Source organism: Rattus norvegicus, chromosome 19 (assembly GCF_036323735.1).
Source record: "Rattus norvegicus strain BN/NHsdMcwi chromosome 19, GRCr8, whole genome shotgun sequence".
Lineage (NCBI taxonomy): Eukaryota > Metazoa > Chordata > Mammalia > Rodentia > Muridae > Rattus > Rattus norvegicus.
This window is the reverse complement of record NC_086037.1, coordinates 19,595,474-19,617,469: the sequence shown is the minus strand read 5'-3', so window position 1 is coordinate 19,617,469 and position 21,996 is coordinate 19,595,474. Positions and strand designations below refer to the sequence as shown.

General features: G+C 42.8%; 1 protein-coding gene across 2 annotated transcripts; it reads left to right on the top strand.

Moving 5' to 3' along the window:
• Positions 1-6,913: 6,913 nt before the first annotated feature.
• Positions 6,914-21,611, top strand: LOC134483210 (uncharacterized). 2 transcript variants are annotated; one of them, XM_063278484.1, is made up of 6 exons: positions 6,914-7,108; positions 18,921-19,080; positions 19,549-19,692; positions 20,325-20,491; positions 21,212-21,320; positions 21,439-21,611. In XM_063278484.1, exons 2-5 carry the CDS (start codon positions 19,070-19,072, stop codon positions 21,274-21,276), a joined length of 387 nt encoding a protein of 128 aa, XP_063134554.1. In that variant the 5' UTR covers positions 6,914-7,108; positions 18,921-19,069; the 3' UTR covers positions 21,277-21,320; positions 21,439-21,611. The 2 variants fall into 2 exon arrangements, with proteins under 2 accessions (XP_063134554.1, XP_063134553.1); XM_063278483.1 differs by lacking the exon at positions 6,914-7,108 and adding an exon at positions 17,720-17,888.
• Positions 21,612-21,996: the final 385 nt, after the last annotated feature.

The following is a 21,996-nucleotide window of genomic DNA, read 5'->3' as shown; positions in this document are numbered from 1 at the left end:
TATTGCATATCCATGTGATAGATTAGATCCTATGTAGAGTTTTGAATAATTTCTTGGTTCTTTGACAAATGACACTCTGTGGTCATGTGGTCTCTTGTGTAGGAAGCACCTTTGGAAGAAGAACCAAGTGCAAATGTCAAATTAGTACTTGTCATTGGCTTTATCCTTGGTGACATATGGACATCTCCTTTCTTCCTGCAACCCGATGAGGTCTCTTGCCATTGCCCTGTTCTTGGTTTGCACTGGTATAAGTCTGGGTCCCATATTGGCAGCCCACATTACTGTGAGGCTTGCTGGAGATTTTGCCCTGCCCACAGAGTTAGCAACAATGATATCACTTAAAATGTCCATGTCGACTGTCCAATAGAACTGAGGTGGTAGAAGGCAGCATTCTGACAGCTGGCTTGCATTTCCCCACCAAATCAGTGTCTGAAAAACTGCCTTCCTCTCCCAGGTCTCAGAAAGTGCAAGAGAGCTGGAATTGGACACACACCAGTAAAAGAGCTTCCTGAGGAATAAGTTGCTTTCTCAGGAGTCCCTGATGACAAACATCCTGAACGGTAACAACATTTTTTGGATGAGTATTCTTCCTCAGAGTTAATTTGTCATTTCTTAGACACCCTAAATTTATATAACACTAAGCCAGCCTGACTGATTGAGGTCTTACTCACTTTCTTCTTCAGAAAACACCCCTTGAGAGACAACTTGGGGGACGGCCTTTCATTATGTGTGCTAGAGGAGAAACAGCAATACGTCTGTGCTTCTAAATGTTCGTTAAGAATATGCTGTTTAGAAATATTTTTGTTATGATTTTAATTGAAGTTTTCTTTTTGTTGTTTCATATTTATATGTACTTGTTACTGTTTTTCACTTTCCAATATTTTTAAATATTTTTATTCATTCATTTTAATCCTGTTTTGTTGTAAAAATGTATTCATTATGAATAAATATTGATTTCTATCTCTTGACTCTTAAGACCATCATTCTTATTCAAGGGTTCTGTCCCCTCCTGAGGGCTTAGAACTGACGGCTAGAGATGGATCTCTGCATGTTCCATGGAGCCTGCGCTAATAAGTGAATTCAGAGTCACCAAGGGGTACTCAGTGTGATAGTGTCTTTTGTGTGGACAATGTGGCTTTTTCTCGGACACACACTTTATGATGTAATCACTGACATAGTTTACCCAATTGTTAGGGTCCATGTGGTTCTTCTGAGAGAGCAGCAGATGCTCTACCCTGTGAGTCATCACCACAGCTCCTGCAGGTGGCTTCTGTTATTCCACATGAGGGGCTGTATTAAGTGGACAGTATCACCTCCAATTAAATAGAGAGATCTCAGGAGACGTGTGTTCACAGGTAACTTCCTGAGCTGTGCGTGCTCAATGTGTTAGGTTGCCAGGCATCCCTACAGGGCTCTGGTGTCCCCACTGCTCATTGTGGGTCAGGATCATCCTCCAGCATCACTTAGTGTCCATATTAGAGCAGATCTTTCACCTGTTATCAATCATGACCACATGTATTCTGCACATCTGACAAAATACAGAATAGAAACTAGCTTCCTGTTGGCCAGATTGGCATAATGAGTTTTTTGATTGTTAGCAAGAAAATTATTTTAATCTAAGCAGTTTAGAGAGGAACCTCAACAGCATCCATAGTGAATGCAGCCTGCAGCTGTGAACACAGGTTTCTTTTGGAGAGCAGGCCTGTGCAGGCCCAGAACCTAGGTGGGACAGTTCAAGCTACCCTTTTTCCATGGCCAATCTGGGATCGTATTGAGAATGTATTTTTTCCAGGTGACAGATTTCCAATTTATGGAATTTAACTAACTTACTGAGAGTGGAGGTGACTCACAGAGTTAAAGTACAGAAGGAGCAATCCAGAATGTCCACAAAAGCTTGCTGTCACCCCAGGGCTTTTAAAAGCTCAGAAGCTAGAGAAGCAATGTAGTATTTGGTTACTCTCATGCTTAGGTCTAGTCATTCATTATAAGCTGACCATGACACAAAAAGAGTCATCTGTGTCACAATAGAAACTAGTTGTAACTAGATTCACCCCACACTATCACATCACTACCGTGTTTGAGGTTCTCAGTTACTATCTAAGAACCTGGAAGAGGCCTGGGTCTTGCTACACAAACTCATGATTTATGTCTTCATGACACTGTGTGCTTTGTTCTGTTGATGCTACCATTGGCATACAATACCTTGGATACTTTGTGCTGACATCTGTGACATGAGACAATAGTTCATGTCATGCCTAACCTGAATAAACTGTCCTTAGAGTACGGTGTGGTAGGAGGGGCCTTCTTTTCCTGTGAGATAGCAAAACATTTCCAGTCTTCAATCAAGTCTGTCAGCCATTGTCCAGTGCCTGTCTTGAGATGTCCACATTTTCAGCTGAGAGTCTTCATCCAGGCTGCTCTGTAATTCTGTAGAAGATTAATAGGTTCCAGCCCTAGGATTTAATTCACTGTGACTGTACTTGCCGAACATGCTCAAAGCCCAATGTTTCACCCTAGCCCTCTGTGCTTTAGAGAAAGAAAATAAAGAACCACATTGCACTTGAATTACTTCCAACAAAAGGAGAGCCTGCATAGGGCCTTTAAGTAACTCTAAGCCCCAGCTTCCCCACAACTCCCTCCATCACTTCCATTAATGGTGTGTTTTCATTACTGCTCACTTTCTTCCTTGTGTGCAAAGAATGTGCACCATGTCAGTAAAGTGTGTGTGTGTGTGTGTGTGTGTGTGTAGTCCCTAGTGGAAACTGTCGAGGTGCATGCAGACTCATGGTACTACTGTCTCATGGCACCTTGGAGGTAACACTGAAATCGTGGGCTACTTTAATACAGCCTAAACCGGGTGTGCATGATTTTCAGTAAGATTTTGACATCATCACCGCTACAGAGGGCAGAAAAAGCTTCAGTAGTCACATGGATGTGATCAATCAGTGTTAGTGTGTGCATTCAATAAAACATCCATTTTTGACTAAGGTAGATGCTTCTGTGGTTTGTTGGGTGACCCATTGTCAATGTCTAGTGAATTGGGGGCCCTGGGTATGGATGCAAACCCCCAGGACACAGGGGGTGCAGAGCAAAGGCAGAAGCAACTGCACACAGTTGCAAGCTTTATTAATCCCTATATAGCTGGGAATGTTCATTACTACAATTTTCATTTTGTCAAGATACCATAAGATCATTATTCCCTGGATACCAGGAACAACTGAGGGAAGACTAAACAAAGAAATATGAATAAACAAAGGCTTCTTCTCAAAATATTCATATAACAAATCACCTCTCTTATTATAATTAAAATATACTCACCATTACCAAGAGAGCGTTAGAACCACTTTCACAGAAACAGGACATAGCAGAAGATAGCTTAAGGCCAAGTGAGAAAAACATTTTCTTCTCCAGGGCTGCATTCCAGCCCCTACTTGAATCTGTCACCAAGCCTTTCTTGACCCTGCCTGGGAGCTGCATCTCTATGTCTTAACAATTCCTTCTTTTTTCTTTTGTTTTAAAAGAAACACTTTCCACAACATAGCAAACTGTCCTTGTAGGGGGTTAATCATGTAAAAATAAGGCAACATAATACATAATGTACATAAGATTATGGCAAAACTAGCTCCTCCCATGCTATGGAAAATCCTTTGAAGCCAAGCCTTGGGATCTAATCCTGTCAATTGATCAGCAAATAATTTAGCTATTTACATAGGAGTAGTATCTTCTAGCTGTTTACCAAAAGACATTTGAGCATCGTATTTCAAGGCATTAATTACTTTTGTAGCACTTTCATTACCTTCTAAATAGGCTTGAATTAACTTCCAATTATGTTCTGTATCATTATCCATATATTTATTAACACAAAAGTAGTAGGATTTCAATCATATCTTAAATCCTCATATTTTTCAATAAATAACTTCTTTCGACCTAACCATTCTACTGTTTGTTTTGAAACATCTACTTGATGTTGAAGTCTAGTATCAGTTTTAGTTTGCTCTATCCATAACTCATGTGAATCTTTATGCCAGTCTTCAACAAAATGCTTTGTCTCACTAGATGTTTTTAATGCTATGCTGGAAATGGCTGCCAAAGTAGCAACAGAAATAAGGCTTAAAATAGTAGCTACAAACTCCAATAATTCTTTTACTGTTCCTCAGCAGATTATTAAAAAATTCAATAATCATATAATTAAGAGGATCTTGAGACCAACGATGTCTCAAATTAACAGGCATCCATACATATATTTTTTGCTGAATATCATAATAGAATATTGATCTATATTAAACTGAATAGATGAATTAATACATGAATACTAATGACAGTACAAGCAAATCCATTAGCAAAATTAAATCTACCTATTAAAAACAAATATGGCATAGGAATACAAGTAGTAACCTTTTCTTTCTTAAATGTTGTAAAATTATACTGAGAGGCAGATTGAGCAGGCCCAGAAAAGCTTCCATTAGCAATCACAACATCTTTTAATGCAGTGACAGTCTTCCACAAATGAGCTTGAAACGCAGAAGGATCTTCCACAGAGGCCAGTCGTTTATCAGCAATGCCTCCATCTCCACATTCCATCAGCAAGCATCCATTAAGGCGTTCATTCTCCTCTCAGTTCATCCTGGTAACATTTGACAAATCATAAGTGGTAACATTCCATTCTGAACATGTATTAATAATTGGCCATAAGGACCCCAATTTATTCATTTATCTTGAATAATTTTTCCAAACATACCGGGCAATATTTCCAATTGCATGGGAGATATTTTAAGCCTACATAAGTAAACCAAGCACAAATAGGATATACTGGCTCGCTAACAAATGTAATGTTATTACAATTTTGGTTATAGACCAAGCTGTCAATCCTGGAGACTGTAACAATTATTCCTGGTAATCGCCAATTTTAATAACCCATTTGTAGGCCTGGTCTCTTTCCTAAACACAAAGGCATCTTTAATCCAGCATAAGGAAAATTATACAAAGCTCCATCACGTCTATTCAAAAGGTCAAATTATTCCAACGAGATGATAAAATGCTTGGGGTAGTGTATAAAACCACATCTGTTTCCCTGCCAAGTAGCAGGTTCAAATAAAGGTGGATAAGGAATATAAGCCTGATAACTCGCATTGGCCGCAACAGAAGAAACCGTGAGTAAAGCACACACTGCTAACAATACGTGCTCAGCAGTAAAGGACTTTCCTGAAGGAGACAACATAGTTTTCCTTTCAGGGCTTAATTGCTTCACCTAGGTAATGGGGTTGTCACTGCATCGATCCTTCTCCGTTGTCGTTTGTCCACACTAAGAGAAGCCAGGGCCTCAGTAATGGAGGACACCTCCTTCATCTCCGGAGAACATCCATCAGGAGAGAATGTAGCTGGTTTAACTGGATTCCTCCGAGGGTAGGGAGCGGTTCTTATCATTCTGTGCTTGGATCCGTCTCCCGGGTAACCAGAATTGTCCCCCATCCTGTAAGGAGACAAAACCCTCTCCCCTACATACAGTAATGTCCCTTCCTGTCATTCAGCATCTTGGGCAATTTTTATCCATACTGTCTGTTCCATGCCTTCAGGGAGAAGTCCAATAAAGAGTCTATCTGCTCTTCATATAACTTCACCTTGTGGTAAATTAAGAATATTAATAAAAATAATGCTTATGCCAATATTACTCTGGGACTGGTATGCCAACTCCATTCAGGCTGTGTAAGGTCATCTCTTTTCCTCCTTTTTAATTTTATAATTTGTCATTTCAGGGTATGGTGAACTCTTCCAACAAAAGCTTGTCCTTGTGGATGGTATTCTATACCAGTAATATGTACAATATGATATCATTGACAAAATGTTTTTTTTTGCTCTGATTGGTATTTTATTTCTCCTTTACAAGTTCCACATAATAGACAAAGGCTTTTTGATAACATTGTTATCTTTGCTGAAAATGATCATATAATCATTTTAAAAAGCACAAATGTGCACATACAGGACTGAGGTTTCTGCAGCCTGTAAACACCTCTGTGGGTTTAACAAGGAAAAAAAGCAATTAACTGACAATTCAAGTGTAACTCTTAGAAAAACACCGGTTTCCTTACCAAGCACGAGTGTCCTGTACAGGGACCTATCATCCCAGATGGCAATGAGTTCAAGCCTAGGGCAGCCAGGAGCAGCTCCCCACACCAGCTCAGAAGACCCTCCCCACCCAGCACTTCTTCCAAGTGCTGCTTAACCTCATCACAGGTCACAGCAGTCGCCCCAAGAGAGGACAGAGCAGCAGACACAGTGGTGGTGGTTCCCGAGTGTTGTGTGCGGCATTTCACATCCAGCGTCTCAGGAACGTGTCCATGCAAGCATGCGTACCATTCTTTAGACTGCTCCCCTCATTTCTTGAGTGAGGGGACCAGGCCTTCCTAATTCACTTTAGGTGCCTGGAATAACAAAGTATTTCACCAGAAGGGGTGTAAGCAGTGCTATCTGATAAGAATACGAAGAAGGAAAAAGCAGATATCTTAAAGAAAACGTGTGTTCTACTCACACTAAAATATCAGACCAATGCACAATATACTGCAAAACTGTAACACAATGCGGCCAAACACAATGTTCAAATATTGAACTGTTCAAGCATGTGAAGATCATCTTCTGAAAGACAAACTGGGTTCTTATTTTGTAGCTACCTTTGTGTAACTTAAACTGCTGGCCCTCAACAAGGTCTGACACTCTTGGTACTTGTTAGGAAGTTGGATGAGACAATGTAAGCTCAACAGTCAACTCCCAGGATCTCCCAGCGCTCATTTTCAGCATTCGTCCGAGGACTGGGCATCATCTTCATCCCTCACTTCTCCGTAACTCCCTGAAGACTCCCCTTCTGGATTGTAGCTCTGCATTGTAATATTCAGTCTCTCAGCTAGTTTCTGTGCTGCGAGCTTTGCCCGCATCTCCTCATAATTCTGCTTCTGCTCTTTCTGCAGAGCCAGCGACTCTTCTATGGAGAGCAGCTGTGCAGGCAGGGAGTGGAGCAGAAGAAGGCGAGCTGCTGTGACATCATCAAGATGCTGCCTAGCCCTGCATCTCTGCTCTTCTGAGGAAACAGGAGACTGAGCCCTCTGACAATGACTTGGTGAGTCACTCTGTTGTGTGGGTAACACATTGGTCTTAAACTTATGAGGAGGGGCACTGGGTTTCTAGCTCGCATTTCTAGCACTGTCATGTAATGAGGCTTCTTAGGAGTCTCACTCTGCAGTTCTGGAAAGTTCTCAGTGCTGGTGTTTTCTTCTGAGGGTTCAGTCTGGTCTGCAGTTGTAATCTTTTGCAATTTAGTGATAAACAGACTGTCGACGCTGCTGGAAACCTCTTCCGCTTGACTTGAATGCTGGGGGAGTTGTTCATTAACTTAAGATGGGCGAGCCTGGGCTGTGATGCGGACAGACGGGCTGGTACTCACTGTGCAGCCAGTGTCCAAAGTCTCTTCATTGCCTTTGTGAGTGAGCTGTGTAGGTCCCTGTGTTTCTGAGGCTGTTTTAGATGATTCAATGTCTACTGACGAACATTCAGAACTAATGATGAAGTATCAAGCATCAGGTCAGAATTCTGGGCCTTGTCTATGTATCAACTCTTGTGGTTGCTTTATTCCTTAGCTTACAGTCAACACTAACAGGATGAAGTAGTTCAGTTCTCCCTCTGACCTCTTCACTTTCTGAAATGGCAGCTCTCAGTTTGGCAGTGGTGTCTGAGATCTTTTTACCTTTGTCGGGCAATTTGCAAATGAATTTTTCTTTGCGCAAAAGTCTCTCCTGGTGCCTCAACCTCTCCCGCAGCTCCGCCAAACTCTGCTGCCCCACGTCCTCAGGAACTGGGGGCTCGAAGCCGCGGGGCAGGGAGCACATTGTGCATGGGCTGAGGCTGGCCCCGCAGGCAGGGTTCCCCAGCTGGGCCCATGGAGGTCGCAGGCTCTGTGGCGGCAGCAACTCTGGAGCACGTGCAGGAGTTGCCATTTTCCCTGAAGAGCCGACAAAATTGTTTAAATTGATAAGAAATATATGTTGGTCCATAATCAGTTTTAATTTTAGAAGGCGGTCCCATAACAGCAGAAGTTTCCAATAGATGCTGTATAACATGAGCAGTGCGTACTCCTGGCAATGGTGTAGCCCATACAAATTTTGAAAAATTATCTATGCTTACATGGATATATGAAAGGCGACCAAACTCAGAAATATGGGTTCCATCCATCTGCCACGATGTATTAGGTTGCATCCTTCTGGGATTAATTTCAGATGGAATACATTTTATAAGTGAAGGCTCACAAATACCACAATTAGCAATAATTTGTTTGGCTTCAGAATAGGGAACCTTATATTTAATATGCAAATATCCTGTATTGGCATGATTATGACTGTTTTCTTCTGGGGTAGCAAATGCCACTAATTGATCTACCATGGGATTGCCAAGTGTTAAAGATCCTGGCATTTTTGAATGTGATCTAATATGTGCAATGAATATTCTAGAGTTTCATAATAACAATAGTCCTTTAATATGTGAGAATAACATTTAATATCGGCTTAGATGTAGAAACAACAGCAGTTGCAATATTCTGTACTACTCCTACAACATAAGCTGACTCGGCTATAATATTTTTACATCATGAGTAAAATCCGGCAATACATTAATTACTGCTAATACTTCATTTTGCTGTACTGACCCAAAAGAAGATTCTTGTCCCCAAAATTTATCTTTGGTCCAATAAGCCATCTGTCTTAGATCTTTGGTCTTGGAGCCATCTGTAAACACAGTAATGGCAGATGGTAATGGATTAACGGAAATTAGTGTATTTATCAAATTTCTTTTTGTTTTCTAAAGCAATCCCACAATTTACTATGGGGAAAATAAAATCCAGTATTTCCAGTGTAAGAAATCATAGATAATTGAAAAACCTCAGATGTCTGCATTAAATATTCCACTTTATCTTTGCTTAATTGGAAAATAATAGCAGCACAATCATATCCTCACAGTGTAACAGGTCTTTGTATGCCTTGCTGAATAATTAAAGAAATTTGTCCCTCATATGTTGTTAATGTTTGGTTAAAGTTATATTTAATATATATCCATTCTAAAGGCAACTCATCCTGAGGGAAATTGCCTGTAGGATACTCAAGATTATTTAAACATATAATTTAATAACTCTATCTGGATCAATACGTGCCAACTATCCATCTTTCCATTTTCAGAAAAGATATCCTACCATGCCTTCATATAAGCATTAATATCCCCAGCCTCCTTTATAGGTAATAATGCTCTCCTGTACTCTTCATTAGCATTTTCAAAAGCAAGCATTTGCAGCAGTTGTCCTCCAGCTTCCTCTCCTACCACTGTTCTTTCCAATGTTACTTTTAATATACATAAAAACTTAATATATGGTTCATAGAAAGCTACTACCTTTTTCAACCAACCACTATCATCCTTTATAATAAGTCGGTTGGGCCACACCTTGAATCGATGCTGGCCTAATTATAGGAAAAGAAAAAGCAGGTGAATTCATCATCATCGTCGTCTGAATCTAATGGTTAATATGTCATCCTCCAGAAATGACTCAGAAAAAACTGCTTCAGGCAGTGGTGCAGAGCTCAAAACTTTTACTTTCACTTTTGTCTTACTGAAGCTGTAGCTTCTTGTTCTGTATTCCTTATTGCCCTGTCTGCATTCATGGCCTTGAACACAGTAAAAATCACAGCTCAAAGAGACCAGAAATTGGAATCTTTTTGCTCTGCCTGACAGCCTTTTCCACCTTAGCTTTCACTTTGACCCAGATATCAGAATCCCTGGAACCCTCGTCAGGGAACCAAGGAGTGTACTCTCTTGCTGTCTCTAAACACTTTCCTAAACCAGACTGAGAGACATGAATTCCCTGCACCTTTAAAAGATGCTTAAGCATAGCAAGATGAAGAGAAGATTTATCTTGTCCCATTTCCTTGTAATAAAATGTACTTACCTTATCTGACTGTCCTGACTTACCTTCAGGGACCCCGTTCCGGTGCCAAAGGTCAACGTCTAGTGTGTTGGGAGCCCTGGGTCCAATCGCATTTCTTTCTGTGTTTCCCGATGCTCAGTGGCCATGCGACTCCAGCATGCTTTGAAATGAACCAGTCCGCCACCACCACCACCCCCACCACCACCACCGCTACCACCACCAATTTGGTTTTGTAAATAAAGTTTTATTGACATTGCCATACTCAGCATTTACATCCTGTTCAGTGCTGCTTCTGGCTGCAGCTGCAGGGCTTAGGAGCCACAGAGCTGAGAGCATTGACCATTTGCCTTGTTTGTGAAAGAGGTGACTGACCCCTGTGCTCGAGGTGGCCTTCCCGTGCCACTTAACGCATAGCATGGGTCTGTGTGCCATCCTCTCCCTTTCCTGTGGTGTGCACTTCTTGGTACATTTCTGTTAGCTCTTGACATTTCCAGAGCATTGCGGCTTGCAAATTGTATTTGAATGGCACCAGGAATAGACCTGATAGCAGGGTGTGGGACGCTCCCTATAGGGACCCTGCCCAAGGGAATAAGCTTACTTTTCCAGTCAACTCCCTAGACAGTGAGCCTTTGTGGAACAAAGTACTTCTTGACATGACTTGCAGTCATGACTCTCTGCAGTGCACCCAATCCCTGTTTGGCTCAGATGTCCCCCAGAGAGGTTGTGTAAGCCAGTGTCCCCAGTAGAGGCAGCATTCTGTGTGGTAGCATTGCCATGGCAGTCAGGAAAGTCAAAACCAGAGGGACATGACTTGGAAGCAGATGTCCATGGGGAGAAGGATGGACAGGGGGTGTGCTGAGAAGCACTTCCTTGGCTTTTTCACAGCCATGTAGGCTGCATGCCATGCTGTGTACCCACGATGTGCTGAAGCCTGAGGCTTTGATTCTCCCACAGCTGCTTTGTCCTGGGGCCAGGGTAGGATTAAGCAGACTTCAGCAGGAGAAAGGTGAAAACCATGGTTGAGGGGTGGGAATGGCACAGTCATACCACACCTGCACATGAGGCCCCTGACTTAGAGCCTTATAGCAGCTGTGACAAGCCAGCTGTGGTGACACTCATCTGCAATCTCAGCCCATGGGGAGTAGAGGCAGTACGATCAGTTGTTTAATTATCCTTGGCTACATGGCAAGTTCGAGGCCAGCCTGGGCAACTTTGTCTATGAAAATAAGATAAAACTAGGTCTTGACTCTGAGCATCACAGCCTGTACCTGGCACGGTTGCCCCACCCCAGGTAAGAAACCCCTCTATCCAGAGGCCATAAATTCAGGAGACTCCCTGGCCAAGTGTCTATACAGCGCCCTGTTTGACTGGTCTGTGCTGAGGACCAACCACGCTCTCCTCAACAGGAAGGACATGGGAGAGGCTGTTTCTGTGAGGTCCCGGGCCCTGAGACGGCCAAGAATAAACCCTGTCCTTGGGAAAAGCCATGGAGTCCAGGAACCCAGGGGATCTCTGCAAACACCAGGGCTGGCAGAGGACTCTGATCCTCTACAGCAGCTGCTCTCAATCTGTGGGTTCTGTATCAGAGCTCCTGCACACCAGACATTTACATTACAGTTCCTCACAGCAACAAAGTTACACTCATGAAGTAGCTCTCCAATAAGTTTATGTTGGGATGACAACGACATGAGGAACTGAAATAAAGAGACACAGGATTAGGAAGGGTAAGAACCGCTATTCTATAGGAACCCAGGCATCTGCACTCGGTGTCTGCAAGTGTGATAGGCTAGGCTTCACCCTCAGCGATGCCAGCATGTGGGCACCAAGCCTAGGTTCCACCCCAATGCTTCCTGGATATGTGCAGGCCTGGTTCCATCAAGAAGTAACAAAGGGACCCTTGGCAAAAAACACTGGGTACCAAACAGGTCAGGAAAACACACCCCCTCTGCTGCAACTCCTCTCAGGAGGGCTAGTCTTTCCAGGAGGCCCCGGCTATAATCAAACCTTGTCTCCCAGTGCTTGCCCATTGGTGTCTTGGCCATATTCAGATTTGAGGACTTTGAACAGAATAGCTTCCAGCAGATTTGCATCAATGAATCCAACAAGTAGTTGCAGTCCTACTTCACCCAGCGCATCTTCAAGCTGAGGCAGGTGAGAGTGGACACCTATTCCCCAGCCCAGCCTTGCCATCACCCTGAATGTCAGCGATGTCCCTCAGTATCAGCAGGATGGGGCCTGGGCACCATAGGTTCCTCAGGACCTAAAGCTATGTCCTTGAACTCAGTGCCATGCTCAGCCCTTCCAGCCTCTTTCAACCCTTCTGGATGCTCAACTGCTCCTGCAGCAAGGCATCAGTGTGCACATTCTGTCACGTCATTTGTGTGTGTCTACAGGTGGTCAGAGCCTGTCCCCTCTGTTCCTTTCTTTTGCTGTATTTGCCTTTCTGAGGAGGCAGGACTCACAGGTATGGGAGGCAGCCACATGCATATTCTGCAGCCATGTCTGACTCCTCTGAGGCTCAGTCCCACCCACACACCTACCCTCCAACCTCCCAACCCCGTGTCACCCCTGGAGCTCTGTAAACCTTCCTGCTTTCTGTCTTTATATAACTGGTGACACTGCAGCCCTCAGTGGTGTCATACAGTGTTAGTTTGTCTTTGCACTGCCTGGAGGTCTGACTTAGGAGAACGGCTACCATTCTCATTCCTGTTCAAGGGTCAGAATCTGAATCCTATGTAAGGCTGAATAATATTCCAGCACATGGCTGTGCCATGTTGAATTTACACAGTCACCTATGGATCTTATATTTTGGCTTGTAAACACACACATATAAGACTCAAGTGACACCCAAGTGGAGAATTGCTGGAGTCCTCCATGGCTTTCTGAACCGTCTGAGAGACCATCCTGTCCACAGTGTATAGGGCACCATCTACTCATAGCTCACACAGCATGAGAAGATTAGGGAGGGTTAACCTGGCTTCTCTGTCTCTAACTTTCTGCCACACTAGCCCTAGCATCTTTCTGTATTGCAGTGAATGTTTAGAACCCAGGAGGATTCCAGCTTCCTTGTTCAAATATAGAAAGTTCCTCCTTGCCTGCTTTGAGACTGAGTCTCATGCAGCCCAGGCGGGCTTTGATCTCACCATTAGTTAAGATGGCCATGAACTCCTGGTTCTCATGCCTCAGACGTCTCTGAGTGCTGGGTGACAGGTATGCACCACTCTTAAGTCCTGCCACTGGGACAAGAGTGAGCAGAGCCAGCTCTGAAGCACACACTTTGCTGGTGTCAGTGATGACTGACTTATGATCCTGTCTTCCTTGCACATGGCCCTTCTCCTTCGTGCATGCCATCCTTCCTCCCTGTGACTCATGGGGGACCCCAAGCCTGAGGATGTCAGGAAGAAGTTTACTTACTTCACTGGGTTGGAGGCTGTTAGGTTCCTGCGTCAGTAGGTGCGATTCAAGCTAGAAGGTTTGTGGCATGAGAAACTGGAACAGAACTGGCATAGCAGGAACAATCGTCGCCTGGCTCTGAGAAGACCAGGTGGGCAGAAACTCATCGTTGGGCAGGTAGTGAGCTCAAGACCAGGCTGGGCATTGCTCAGTGCATGTGAACAGGTGTGCTTACATGGACATGTGTTTCCCCCACATGGTCACCACTTATCCAGGCACGGTGAATACTCCAAGGAGCTTTTTATGTTTTAACATTGTGTGTGTTTGTTTGTCCATACATACATATACACACATACATTCGTACATATACATGAATACATGTACATGAAAACACATGCATATACATGACTATACACATTCATGTTCACACACACATATATACACACCTAACATGCATACACACATACACACACACACATACACACACATACACACATACATGCATACACACATACACATATACATACACACATATACACACATAGAATACATATACACACATACAAATACACCTATACACACATATAGACAGACATATACACACATATACATATACACGTATACACATACATGCATACACACATTCATATCCACACGTACATACAGACATATACTTATATACTCACATACATGTAAGACATGAGTGGAAGCCAGAGGACAGCTTGGCCCTTGGTTCTCTCCCTTTTACCACGTGGGTCCTGGGGATTGAGTCAAGCTCATCAGACTTGACAGCAAGCCCCTTTAACTGTAGAGCCCTCTTGTTGGCTGCCAGTCACCTCTTTCCACAAATTCTATCCATGGTGGAATGTTTACAGTTGTTATTCTCATGATTCCTTCAGCAATAGCGCAGACATCATTTACACTGCATTAGGAGTTATAATTCATGTAGATGTCAGGAGAGCTGGAGGCGTGGATCAAGAAGAGAGCCCACTTTCAATGTCATTATGTGGTATTGCCTTAGGCCCTTTTATACACTCCCCTGGCTTTGTCTGAGTATATGTTTGAGGGCTCTCTATGACTGTGCAAAGAAGTAAGAGCTAGGGCTGGGCCACAAAATAGGAAAGTACTTGTTCATCCAAAAACAAAAACAAAAAACAAACAAACAAAAATAGCTCTAGGGTTAAATATTGGTGCTAGTACTGAGCTACACAGCCAGAAGGTATTTTTCTAAGTAAATAACACAATATTGGGGATGACAATATGATCAAATATCCTACAACATAAGTTTGCAATGTTACCTACATTTTATAAATCAAGTCTGACCACCGTTTTGGTTGTTTCCAATCATGTCTGAGTGCATCATCACGGGAATCCCAAGGAAAATCAGAAATGGGTTCTTGAAGCTGTTGCACAGGGCCAGTATAGACCTAAATACCACAGAGGAAACCTTGATTCTTATCACAAGGGACCATTCACCATCCCTCTTGTCACATAACTTATGACAAGACGTCACCTTTCCTAAACTTAGCCTTTTTCCCAAGTGCTGCAGAAGGGAAGATCTGGTGTCAAGGGGTCTGGATTCAAACCACAGGACACTGAATTCATTTAAATAGGTGTAGTTTATTAATGTACACACCAATACAGTTCAACCAGAGCAACAGCTCACAACTGTGTACTGGACATTGCTAGGCCCTGCTCATTGCAAAATCCACATGGGCTCATGCACAAGTGCTGGAAATGCTTCGGTCTATGGGCCCTGACTCAGGCCATTTTACACATAATTGTTCCAATTTTCCTTGAATCTATTGGGTCCTATGTGAAGAATACACTTGGAGAACTTGTTAAGATTAACAAACCTCATAACATACAGAACATAACAGGGTATGTGACCAGCACCACACAGTTCAACGTCAGAGTTTTTTGTTCTTTGTTAGTGTTTTTCTTGGCATCCATGATGTGGAGGCGTATTACAGAACAATAGGAAAGAGCTGGCTGCTGTGTAACAAATTCGCTGCTATTAAGGTAGGTATGGGGGCAAGACCTCAGCAGTAGCCCTTAAGATGGGAAGGAGATGATGTGTTTGATACTGAAAGGAGCTGCCTCAGCTGCGTTTCTCTGCCTGCTCAGTGCCCATTCAACATCACTCTGTCCCTGAAGAGGAACTCAAGGTCTGCCCCCTGCTGCCTGTGATCCAGGAATAGGCACAGAAAGGCAAGGCCACAGCACTGGTTTCCAATCCCTCAGTAATGCTGGATTTCCAATAATGTACTTGTATACACAAATACAGTGTGGTAAGTTGCAATAGATACTAATCATTTCTCACATAGGGCAGCAGTTGATTGACTACAACTAATTCTGTTAAAAAAAAGAAACCTGGCTCTTGTAGAAATATACAAAGAAATATCTAGGATGGTGGGGGATGAATTCTGCCATGGACTGAACTCATGGAAGTGGGGTTGGGAGAAAGATGCATGGTTAAATAGCCCACCAGGTTCACATTGTGTCAACTTGATTTAACCTAAGGACAAAGAAGTGGAGTATCTCTGATGGCTTCCTTCTAGTCCCTTTAAAGCATCACTGGGGTTTGAACTCGGAACTTCACACTTCTTGATGGGGCAACTACACTCAAGGAAGCTTGAGACTGTCATAGGCACAGTATTATGCTATATATACAGAGTAGATAATACTAAGATGTTCAGATGGTGATGTCCATTTGTATGCACTCTTAATGTGGACCTAAAAAAAGAGAGATCAAGGTCCTTAAAATAGAAAGATCAGTTCCAGTTGTTTTCTACCATTCCAAACAGAACGACTGGTAGGGAGAGAATGGTAAATAATCGAGAATTCGTAGATGATGCTTTGAATGAAGTATGGATTTCTGTGCTGGTTTAAAACAGGGTCTCAAGTATCACATGTTGCCCTCTACCTGGCTGGCCAGGATCACTTTGAGCTCAGATAAACCTCCTTTCACTTTGCAATAAATAGGCTTATAAGAGTGGCCTCCAAGGACTGTGCAGACAGCATTAGCCTTTCACAGTTGAGGTGTGTAACCCACAACTATAGTTTTAGCCATGTTTTTCCATGTCTATCAGCTATTTCAGATTATTGCTGTTATATGCCTGACAATCAAGGATGCAGAAAAATAACCTGATAGAGAGCAAGGACATCGTGATCACATCTTTGCCTCTTCCGTACGTTCTGGATGAGGTTTGTTAAAATTCCAATATTGCAAAAATGTTTATATAGGGCCCATCACATTAAGGGTCACTATGCACTGTTCTATCTAAAATGGCCTAATCAGAACTGACTCCCATATAACACTTCCTGCAATCCTCATATGAGAAGCTTGAGCTTTTAGTTTTGACTTTTTCTTTTCTCATTCTTTCTTATTTTTTGCTATATAAGTTGAGACAAAGATAGTTAAGGCCATGAATTTGCCCCCAAAATTTGAACTACAGATGTGATCAATCAGTGTTAGTGGGTGCATTCTATAAAGTATTCATTTTTTACTATGATAGATGCTTTTGTGTTTGGTGGGGTGGCCATTTCCCAGTGTACAGGTGCTGGGACCTTGCTCTATCCACTTAATGATGTTTATAGCCTCATTTTGGACGTTTCTGTGCCACCCTCTATATCTCTTGCGTATTTTATTTTTCTGATAAAAGCTCATGGTATATCTTACTCAGGCCTGTGAGCAGTGCTCCTTTGGCGACATTGGTGCAAAGAGCAGAACCCCACAAGCAGCATGAGGTTCCCTTCACTGGTGTCTCCAATATTGCATTTTCCTCTGCCAACTGGTCTCCACACTTTTCCTAGCACCATAAAGACTTCAACTCTTTCTCCTAAGGAATTTTCTGGCAATTGTAGATTGCTAAGCACATGACTTCATGAGTGTTCCCCTAATACACACGCATGTTGTAACCTACCATGCAGTCTATTTCTTGATGTGATATAAAGCACCTGTACATAATGAGACAAGAGAACTTTTGACTGCATATTCAAGCTGGTGTGAAATATCAGGAAGTTTTTAATGGCTTACATTGGTGAATGTGGACAATTTGAGTTAGTGAGACATTTTTTGGGCAAGATTTGAAAGGAAACATTCATTTAGGTGCATAGGAATTACTAAGGTTTTTTATAATCAAGCCTTGAGGAAAATTTGGCTTTGGAAGCAGGAGATGTTCAGTGGCTCTGCCCCAGGAAATTCTCCTGGAAAGGGCACCTCTGCTTATGCTCAGTACAGGGAGAACATTAGCAGGGAGGCAAAGTCTGCTCCCCATGACATCTGCTGTCCCTTCTTGGACATTCTATTGTCTCCTAGAGAGTTCTGGCATCCTCTGTGATGTCACCAGTGTTGTAGTGACAACCAGTGCCCTAGTTTCTCTCAGTCTGAGTCTGGTGGTTACAAGCTAAGACATGTTTTCCCGTCTTCGCAAGCGTTTTGGGAGGGGGAACGTCGATTCTGGAGAGACTAGAGTGAAGGAGTCTGGCCTTTCGTCTCAAAGTAATGATGGACAAAGACAGCACTTCTGGGGAATGTGGAGTAAGTTCTGGGCAGTGTATTTTGAGCTTCCTGCCAGGGTGGCTGCAGGCTTAAGCTGACCTTTCTAGCAATGGGCCACAACAACTGGAGCATCTGAAAAGGAATTGAATTTCCATGAATATCACAATTCCTTAAAGTCAAGGATTTCAGAACTTTAGTTTCCCCATCCCCACTGGGAGGATATGGTAAGGCCAATGCTATTATACTGTGAACTTCTGGTCTTTACTTTTCAGTTCATTTGTTCTGTTACATTGATATAATAACACCATCAGGAGTCATGGAGGGTCCACCTTTTCTGAGTTTAGACAGGGCAGCAATGTATTTCACTATCATTGCTTCTTTAAATACAGTGGGTATCTGACAGTTGTAACAGGGAGAGATTGTGCTCCACGCAATAACCTTATGTTCTTAGACCTTCTCTGATTTCTTCTAACTGTCATGGTCATCGTTTGCTTTATATATTAGAGGTTGTATGTTACAAAAATTTTTCTACATACCAAAACTATTTGGAACGTGTAGACCAAGATTCAGCCTGTAACCTATTCGCACTTCTGGGGCATTTGGTATTTCACATAGGGACACTGATAAGTCTGTTGAACATATCATCCCTGGAAATGCGTTTTAAATCCAAAGTTGTTGGCTTAGAGTATCAGGGTAGGACATCTGAGTGTCTACAATCACTCAAGTTTTGTGGATGGTGAATTTATCATCTGAGTTCTGAAGCCACAGGAGTGAGGGTCCTGAAACCAAGCTGTACCCTGTTCAGCTGATAATAATCCTGGAGAAGCCATCTCCGTGGTACATGTAAGCACGTGATGTCCGGCATAGGGAACACCTGGCTGCTTACATCTCTTGGTCTCTATAGAGTAGTGGGAGAACTGAGATCCACTGAGGAGGCCTCTTAAGCATAGACCAATCGCCTAGCAATGACACTGGGTTCCTGGCTTGTTCTCCTGTTTAGGCCTCACTGAGGTCTATGAACACTCTATGCATTCTCCCCATGCAGGTTCACTTGTGTTCTTCTACCTACAGACGCTGGGAGAGAAACATCATACCCTGGCACTGAACTAAGCAAGAATCAGGCCGTGAAGGAAAAGGAGAGGCTGATTAAAGAGCTGCAGCTCATTACCGAGGAGAGAAATGACCTGAGAGATCGCCTGAGGTTTCTGACAGAGAGATCCATGAAGAACAGGTATGAATCACTCCAAATGCGCTTGTTTCATTCCTGGGTCTGCAAGGTCACCTTTTTCTTATCCTATTAAGGTTTTGGGTTCTAGAAAGCTGTGCCTCCCTAACCACCCTGTGCTAAACCTCACCTCCCATATAGTGGAGATTCAGAACCTGACCCTTCCTGAGGAGTGAGATTGAAAATGGACTCATCTGCTTCCATTTATTTTAAAGCAGAACTTGTGGTCTGAATGAAGAATTCAGGGATAAAGTCAGGGAGAGTGAGTTCCCAGTGTGCATTTGCAAAGCCCTTGACAGCTGGTGGCTTTGCAAGATTGTAATTGCAGTGAGTTTATGGTGAGTCTCTGTACTTGCTAGGCAGGTGACTGAGTGCTGGAAGATCCAGGCAGCAGCCTGGGGTAATATAGGACCCACCCTGAGTTCATATATTCCTAAATGCCGATGTTCATTGTATTCTATCATTTGGGGCCAGGTCACACATCAGGCCAAATCCATATTATGAAGACCTGGAGAGAATGGAGGAGGCGGTCATGTCAATTCTGCACAACTTAGAGATGGAGAACACTGAGGTCCATGAGAACAACCATAAGCTGAAGAAGGAGATTACCTTCTCTAGGTAAGTCCTGGTCAGAAAGGCTATCACTTGTGGAATGGCCATTTCTGACTTTCTTTGTTCTGGATTGGACGGTCTTCAGCTCTGGTTCAATCTCTTGTGCCATTTACCCATCAGTGTTCCAGGTCATTAGGACTCAGTTTTCAGTTCCATAAAAGACTGTTACTCATCCCAGGATTGTCTAGGCATCTTCAGAAGGCTCTAGAGAGAACAGTACTGATTGAAGTCAGCAGAAGGTTATTAGGCTGACCTGGACCTATGGTGTCACACTAGGTTTTACAAAACTCACTGCGTGGACCACATGGTTAGCATGACCTTCTCTTGGTTCTACTGACCTCTTTTGAGGGTGTTGGCCCACTACTAATTGATGTTGCCCCCATGCATTGGGCTTTCATGGATAGTTGTATATCCATGTTCTTTCTCAGAGGTGTGGACACTAATTGGTGTCAGGCCAAGCAAACAATTTATTCTTCCCCGAATTAACTCTTTATGGTTTGTGCAGTAGCCTTATATGTATCAAGATGCATTTTATTAAGTCTTCATGGGTATGTGGGACCTGGTAGAGTTAGTGGGACTTGGGAGTAGGAATGGGAGAAAGGGCCAGCATGATCTTACTATGCAGACTGTATTTCCAGAAACCTGCTCAGCCAGCTCCTGATGGAGAACACATGTAGGAAGAAGTTGGTCCCACTGAAGCAGGAGAGCAAGGAGGTACATCTTGATTGTGCACTGAACCAGAAATATTTGGTTGACTTCAACAAGAAAGATAAAGACCATCAACGGCCAGATCCAGCATTATCAGGTAGGGACGAGCAGATGTGTTAGCTTAACAATATCTGATAAAATTTGCCAATTTGATACATCTTTGCTTCTCTTACCACCTTTCTAATTTACACTCACAACCAGCCAACCACCTCATGTAATGGAATTGTTCATTGCTCTGCCTATGCACAAGTATTCTGGGAAGTTAACCACTTTTCAGAAACTGAATTATTGTGCAAGCATATTTTGCTGCTCTTTTTGAAGCTGCAGTCTAGAAATGGTCACAGATGAATAACATATCATATTATTGCATATCCATGTGATACATTGGATCCTATGTAGAGTTTTGAACAAGTTCTTGGTTCTTTGACAAATGACACTCTGTGGTCATGCGACTTCTTGTGTAGGAAGCACCTTTCCGGGATAAGAACCATGTGCAAATGTCATATTAGTACTTGTCATTGGCTTTAACCTTGGTGACATATGGACATCTCCTTTCTTCCTGCAACCCAATGAGGTTCCTTCCATTGCCCTGTTCTTGGTTTGCACTGGTATAAGTCTGGGTCCCATATTGTCAGCCCACATTACTGTGAGGCTCTCTGGAGATTTTGCCCTGCCCACAGAGTTAGCAACAATGATATCACTTAAAATGTCCATGTCGACTATCCAATAGAACTGAGGTGGTAGAAGGCAGCATTCTGACAGCTGGCTTGTATTTCCCCACCAAATCAGTGTCTGAAAAACTGCCTTCCTCTCCCAGGTCTCAGAAAGTGCAAGAGAGCTGGAATTGGACACACACCAGTAAGAGAGCTTCCTGAAGAATAAGTTGCTTTCTCAGGAGTCCCTGATGACCAACAACATCCTGAATGGTAACAACATTTTTTGGATGAGTATTCATCCTCTGAGTTAATTTGTCATTTCTTAGAGACCCTAAATTCATATACCACTAAGCCAGCCTGACTGATTGAGGTCTTACTTTCTTCTCAGAAAACAGCACTTAAGAGACAACCTGGGGGACCGCCTTTCATTATGTGTGCTAGAGGAGAAACAGCAATACGTCTGTGCTTCTAAATGTTCGTTAAGAATATGCTTTTAGAAATATTTTTGTTATGATTTTAATTGAAGTTTTCTTTTTGTTGTTTCATATTTATATGTTCTTGTTACTATTTTTACTTTCAAAGATTTTTAAATATTTTTATTCATGTTAATCTTGTTTTGTTGTAAAAATGTATTTGTTATGAATAAAAATTGAATTCTATCTCTTGACTCTTAAGACCATCATTCTTACTCAATGGTTCTGTCCCCTCCTGTGGACCTAGAACTGACAGCTACAGATGGATCTCTGCATGTTCCATGGATCCTGGGCTAATAAGTGAATTCAAAGTCACCAAGGGGTACTCAGTGTGACAGTGTCTTTTGTGAGGATAATGTGGCTGTGTCTCAGACACACACTTTGTGATGTAATCACTGACGTGCTTTACCCAATTGTTAGGGTCCATGTGGTTCTTCTGAGAGAGCAGCAGATGCTTTACCCTGTGAGTCATC

Excerpts from the sequence above, each read along its gene's own strand:
- LOC134483210 (XM_063278483.1), top strand. The coding sequence starts at position 17,762 with ATGTTTTCCCGTCTTCGCAAGCGTTTTGGGAGGGGGAACGTCGATTCT. Across the intron at positions 17,889-18,920 it reads GCACTTCTGGGGAATGTGGA|ACGCTGGGAGAGAAACATCA; the intron begins GTAAGTTCTGGG and ends TTCTACCTACAG. Across the intron at positions 20,492-21,211 it reads GCCAGATCCAGCATTATCAG|GTCTCAGAAAGTGCAAGAGA; the intron begins GTAGGGACGAGC and ends TTCCTCTCCCAG.